Source organism: Armigeres subalbatus, chromosome 1 (genome assembly GCF_024139115.2).
Source record: "Armigeres subalbatus isolate Guangzhou_Male chromosome 1, GZ_Asu_2, whole genome shotgun sequence".
Lineage (NCBI taxonomy): Eukaryota > Metazoa > Arthropoda > Insecta > Diptera > Culicidae > Armigeres > Armigeres subalbatus.
The window spans coordinates 108,343,100-108,349,927 of NC_085139.1; the positions used below are offsets into that span (position 1 = coordinate 108,343,100).

At 40.2% G+C, this 6,828-nt stretch overlaps 1 protein-coding gene across 1 annotated transcript in view; it reads right to left on the minus strand.

Annotated features, from left to right (window-relative positions):
* The window catches only part of LOC134204654 (homeobox protein Nkx-2.1), a 159,582-nt gene extending 153,635 nt beyond the window's left edge, over positions 1–5,947 (minus strand). The window contains exons 1-2 of the mRNA XM_062679438.1: positions 4,645–5,947; positions 4,270–4,514 (exon numbers count right to left, since the gene is read on the minus strand). Coding sequence (XP_062535422.1) covers positions 4,270–4,514; positions 4,645–4,922 — 523 coding nt within the window. The 5' untranslated portion in view covers positions 4,923–5,947. The remainder of the gene's footprint in view (positions 1–4,269; positions 4,515–4,644) is intronic.
* Between the last annotated feature and the right edge of the window lie 881 nt (positions 5,948–6,828).

A 6,828-nucleotide genomic window follows, 5' to 3' on the forward strand; every position in this document is an offset into this window, starting at 1 on the left:
AGAAGTTAGGCTCTCTTAGTTTCAAATCTTACTAATCTAAAACATATGTGTAACTTGTAGGGTCCAGAGAATGTGATAACGTTGAAGATTTATATGATCAACAGATTCAAAAACATTTTGAGTTATTCTACAAAGTTTCAATTATGAAAATAATGTAAATCGGAAGGATCTGAGTCAATTCCAGAATCCAGAATGTAATAAAATAATGCAAGAAAAAATACCATAAGGTAGCTGATGCGTAGCATCAACTGTCATGAAAGGATACCATCATAGCACTGTTTGTGTTGATAAAATACATCAAATATTTGAAATAACTCCCCCTTTTAGTATTTACCAGCTTCGAATGTTTTTTTTTTCTTTAAAACTGTAACGGCTGGTATGCACGTATCCCATGTGCAAGTTCTTCCGAGTTTTCTGGATATCTACTTTTTTTACTGCACGAGTACAATACATGTTAAATGTTTATTCTGTAAAGGTGTTTGTGGCAATTTTACGTCCTTACGACAACTTTTTCAAGATTATTATTATATATTCCGGCAAGACAGATTCCAAGCTTACAAAAAAATTGACCATTCGATGGATTTTCTGAAAAGGGCAGAGTGGCTAGAACGCGTGCTCATAAAACACAACATATTTGCGTTGCGTTGTAACGGATTATTTCGTAGATTGCATACTGATAGCCATCATGTGAATTCTTTAACTTTCTTACTCCAAAAGCTTATGGATTACTATTTGAGATTGAATGGCAACCCAATTGGAGGTTTAGAATGATAAAGCATGAAAGCTGCCATTGCTGGCCCCGCCCATCTTCTCCGTTACTAGCGAAAGGAAGGAAATGATGATATGACATCTACTTAACGAGTGGACAGCGACTCACCGACGCCCTCATAGATGCCAAGGAGTTGGAAGGTTGGAAGGAAATTTAGTTTAGGAAAATCATCATAAGCAAATGATATTAGGCTGTTACAAATATTTAATTAACTTCTTGTCCTACTGGTCTCCGAAAAGTCAAGGGGTGATAATAAAAAAAATATTAAAATAAAAAAAACAAAAAACTCCTCGGATTTGTTAAAGAATGTTTTGAAAATCCTCAAAATTATCTGAATTTTATTTTGTTGCCCCCCCAAAATATTATTTTTTGGCAAAAAAAATCCGAGGGGGGAGACAAAATAGATTTTAAATATTTGTATCGGCCTTATGAAGTTGGATATGAGGTTGGGAGTTATTATTATCGTCTTTATTAGAGGTTTCCAGCCCTTGGCTGGCTCACCTCTAAGTTTCGTTGGGAGTGATAATGCTAAGAAATTTATAAATCGCCCAAACAAAGCAGAACAAAGTATTTCAATGAACAACAAAACGTGATAGGACGTGTACTGGTTTTCATTTTTAAATTAATTCCTATATCTTAAGAAAACCTCCCGAAAATGCTTTAGGAATTTAATCGAAAACTTCCCCGGAAATTTTATTCCCTAGGTAAATCTTAGGCCGTTCTCTCTGGAATTTCTTCAAAAATATATCCAAAAGCTCTCCCAGAAAAATTACCGAACGAATTCCCAAAGCATTTCCTGAAGGATTCATAAAGTAAAGTGATCATACTATAGCAACACTGGACAAAATCAATCGTTAGTGTGCCTTCTTATTCGAACTCAATTGCATGCAAATAATTAGCACTCCAATAACAAGTTATTTAAATTTTCGTAATTTTATTTTAAAAAGCTTCGTGTATTGTTTACGATTTAATAGAAATATAATACCAACGTGTGGATACTGATAACAGATGGCACAGATTGAAGCCACGCAAAGAACTATAAGCGAGAGTAACGCCCATTACTATATTACTATATATTGTCGCCATACATAAGAACAACTATTTTTTTAAAAATAAGTAAAAGGCATGTAGGTGAACTTTATATATCAAACGTAAGGTTTTACTTCCTGCTCCTTAGAACAGCTGTGAAAACCACAATAAAAAATTTTAATATCCTCAAAATTGATTAATCCATAATAGGAACGCATGTACCAGTTGTGGCACTATTCTTAATTTTGGTTCCTTATTTGGCAAATCCCATTGTGTTCTTATGGGACTGGCCAAATTGGGAACACTAGTGCGACAACTGGTGCAAAGAACGTTAAAAATTAAGCAAAATCAATTTTTTCAATTATGATTTGCTTGTTTTGGAGGAAATCAAAGGTGTTATCGTGTCATATGAATATGCTTTATCGATATGAACTTGGTTTGCGGTGATTTGATTGGTCATTTGGCATATAAAGCACTAGTGCGACAACTGGTGCTATAGCCACAACTGGTACACCTAGCCTAGCCCTGTTTGCCTTTCCGGTAACTAGCCAACCAAACGCAGCACGCGGAGAAATTCTCACACAAAAAAATTGACACTTCAATTCTTTTTTACTATCAGACGCAGAAAACAAAACCAGGGACAACCTTGATAGACAACCAGACACAGCATTTGATGAAAAAAATCACAGACAACAGACGTTGAAAATTTTGATTTTTTTTAATGCATGAAAAAAAACACTTATAAAATAAACTAGTGAATTATATATTTATGTAGTACTAGCAGGCTCGACGAACTTCGTTTCGCCTTGAAATCGATTTTTGCTCTGATAAGCTATCGAGTTATGTCGAAATTTCTGTTTCATTTGTATGGGAGCCGCCCTTTTCAAAAGGGGGAGGGGTTTCAAACCATCACAGAAACATCCGCATGCCGGATTTGGTTCCATATGCTTGATTAATTCTCGAGTTATGAAGAAAATGGTGTATAGTTTGTATGGGAGCCCCCCTTTCCAACGCAGGCAGGGGCCTCAAACCATCTTAAGAACCTTCCCCGTCCCCAAAAACCTCTGCATACAAAATTTTCACGCTGATCGGTTCAGTAGTATCCGACAGGTTCAGTAGGTTCAGACAGACATAAATTCATTGTTATGTATATGAATTGATAATCATCAGACAATATTTAAAGTTTTACGCCTATTTATCTTTGTTAAGTGTTCTAAAAGCCAATTCTGAATATTGAGCTAACAACTTGGCTAACAATAATTTATATCTTTTCTGATACACGTAGTTTTGTTAGAAACTGTTCATTTAAGCTACGTTTTCACTTTTATTTCTAAGCACATTATTGTGACCATTTTTATATGCACAAACATTTGGAAGCAATCCTTAATAATTTGATCATTTAGAGGATTGTGCTTTAGAAATCGATAACAGTTCCATCGACAAACAAACTCACCGAATGCTCTTGGTTTCTGGATCACTAACATCTGAATCACTACTAGAGATGTCGCAAATTAATTGATTACTTCGACTAATCGATTCATCGTTGTTATAATAGATTAATTTTGAAGCAATTTCTACCCAATGATTAATCGATACAATAATCGACAAGAATCGAGAGTAATCGATTAGTTACTAATCGATTAATTGGGACTTAACGACATCTGTAATCACTATATGTACAAACACTAAAGTTTCATCCGGACTACCGAAAATCATTTAAAAAAATGACGTGAAAAAACTGTGTCATTCAGACACGAAGCTTGCACAGACACGAATCGATTAGTGAGAAAATCGGTCCATTGTTCGTGACTTATATTGCTTCACAGGAAATGCAAACTCATTTTTATATATGGCAAAGAAATGTAAGTATTTAAAGGAATTTGTTTCAATGTAATCCAGTAGTAAGCATCTTACTGGGTGTTGGAGGCTGATAGGAAAAAAAACCTGTTTTAAAACGATTTGAAACGCCTTCAGAATATATAACACATATGGTGTCCCGGATTGATCCAAGAAAAATCTGGTTACCTATCACAATACATTATAATCCACTCATGAATCACCTCTTAAACTCGAAATTCAAAAGGAGTATCAACCTTTTTTTTTTGGTATTGCAATGATTGATAAAGCCGCCTTGTTTTAGAGTTTCCGTTGACTGTTGCGATAACTTTTTTCGAAGGTAATCGTTACCGAGATGTTGGCAAAAACAAATTTTCCGAATATCTATTCAATGTTGCCGGAAATACAGAACATATATTGCGCTGTTCTTTTGTTCTCACCATCGCGACCTCAGCTGATGAAATCGTGTCAATTTATTTTGCCATCCTCGATTAATGAATAGTTCTCATTGTAATAATTTGATTAGGATAGACTTCAGATTATCTGCAAAATCCATAGATTTGATGTTTTTTTTTTGTTCTCTGCGTTTATTACTATCCTAACCAATAGAAATCAAAGAAAAATCGGCTACTCACTCGCAAATCTGGGATCACTGGCCGTGGACCCGTACCAACCGGCGGCCGAGTTCCGCATATCGGTGTAATGGCCGGCCAGGGACAGGTTGTCCGTGGGGCCACAGTAGCTCTGCACACTCGGACTGTGGTACAGGGGAGCCATGGCATGGTACGGATTGGCCATACTGCTTGCGGCAGCCGCTGCCGACACTGACGATACCGTGTTCGAACCGAGACCACTAGGTGAGTTTACGCTGCTCCCGCCGCTGGAAATAGTCGGGTGGAATATGGGCGTTAGTGAGACGTTCTAATGCGGTTTGAAGAAGTTAGGATTTTGATATAACTGAAACTATCACACTGAGTTAAGTTTGGTTTGGTTCAAAAATCGACGCTAACCTATATGGAGACGGTGGGTTGGCGCTGAGTTCCAGCTTGCGGTACTCTTCGATGGGACTCAGGATGTCGCTGACGCTGAACGGCGTCGAATGGCTGTGCAGAGAATTGTGCTGAAGGTTCTGCAGGTGCTGTAGACTAGTCAAATGGTGATGATGATGGTTTCCCTTCGGCGATAAGCTCATAACCAGATCCACACCATTTAGATCGGGTAACAGTCCATGCTCTTGTTCTGAATCGTCTGGATACACTCCAGATACACTGGACAGTGTGGTGGACATGTACACCACTGGAGCACACTAACAAATCACTAGAGATACGTTCAACTACGCGCTACGGGAATGCTTCCCACCATCAAAAAATCTACCGGGAACTTTTTAGAGTTATCTAAACACCACAAATTCACTCTTGGGTCATGTCTCAAAAGGCCCTCAATCGTTTTCGGAAGTCATCGGGTTCAAGCTTGGGAAGTTCTGGAGTCACGAGCACTTCACACTGAAGGATCGACCTTGACTTGGTAATCCTTGAAACTGGGGCAACCGCTCAGACGCTGGCTGAGAGCATATTTCAGGAAACATAAAACAAGCAAACACTGGCCACGAGTACCCTTGCGCTTGCCGCAAAAGTATCAATCAAGGATCCTACCGTGATAATAAATGGACAGATACACCGGGACGCCCCGCACTGCACACTCACTACGAAGAGTTACGATAATTCAGCACTTGAGCTTAAGTCTTCCACTCAAGAAAGTCCCCCGCGCGTGTGACGACCGGATTGCTCTTTGACTCTTGGGCAATTGCAATCTAGTGGTAATAATAACAATAAATAACCGATTGATGGATGATAATGGACCACTCTTCTCTAGGGGGTACTGCACAACGACAGGCGCGCGCGACACTAAACACGAGACTCGAACTCGATTCACGGCGTTTCACGACAACTCAAGACCCGCCGAGAACGGCTCAGAACACACTCCACTGAGCTACAGAAGCTCAGCAAACCAGCGTTTGTAACAACACACTCCGCTACACACCGAGAGAGCGCGAAAATACTCCACTCGACACGGATCCGTCAAATGTATTAAGAGGTCTACAATATACTGACGAGTATGCTTTTTACCATTGCATCTGATAGCCCTCTAGAAACTCTATGCCATGCTCTTGAAGGGAAGTGTAGAAAAACACAATCCTACTGCTGCTCTTTCCCGTTACACCTCTATATCGAGCCTGCTCTTACCAGTGCACTGTTGCGTGGCCAAGAAAGAAGCATATCGTTGATGATTTATGACTCAAAACCAACACTCACACAACCCTCGATTCAATCCAGTGCAATGCACCTTTTCCGACATTGATTTCAAAACAACTCCCCGTTTCATTCATACTACAGCATGTGGAAACCATTGCAGTCGAACTCACACACACATAACGATAATAAGCCACGCCTTCCACACCTCCGGTCATCTCACTCTGCCGCTCGTCTTTCATCTTCACATCTCTCTTCGCAATTAATCATCCGCTCTCGCTAGCCTTCGCGTACGCTGCGTACCCACACAACCAAAAGCTCTCTCTCGACGCGGCCAAGAGCTCTCTCATCTCACTCTCGCGCCACTCTTATTAACCATCCGATTGGTTTTCGAGTGCCCTTATCAGGACACTCGAGAGGCGTGTCTTTTCAATGACAACTATCCAACCAAAAATTGTTATTGTGTTTTGTGTTCGCTCTTTTCTCTGTTCGCGTTCGGAATAGGCTCTCCTGAATCCTCCCCCGCCGCCTACGATGCCCGACTGCTAATCCCGGTGATGGTCGGCTGTCTTTGCTGGCCGCGGCTGCCGTTGAGGCTGCATCACAGCAAGCAGCAAACCGATTGTCTTGAGCGAGCGTCTGCAACGGTTTTAGCTCTCCATCCATCCTGCTCACTCACTTGCGCCATGAGTGGGTTTTCTGTGTGATCTCAATGATGATTCGATTTATGCGACTGTGAAGAGTGAAATATGTGTGCAGTAACAATTTTTCAAGAGTGTGTAAGTGGAGTAATACAATAAAGCTCTCCCCCGTTGTCGTCGCCGTCGCCAACATCGCATCAGCCTGGATGAATAGCCAAGAGTGAGCAGGCGCGAGTCGAGCTTCAGGAGTAGGTGCGAGTAAGAAGAAGCTTATTTTGCAATTGCTTGCGCTCACTCGTCTCTA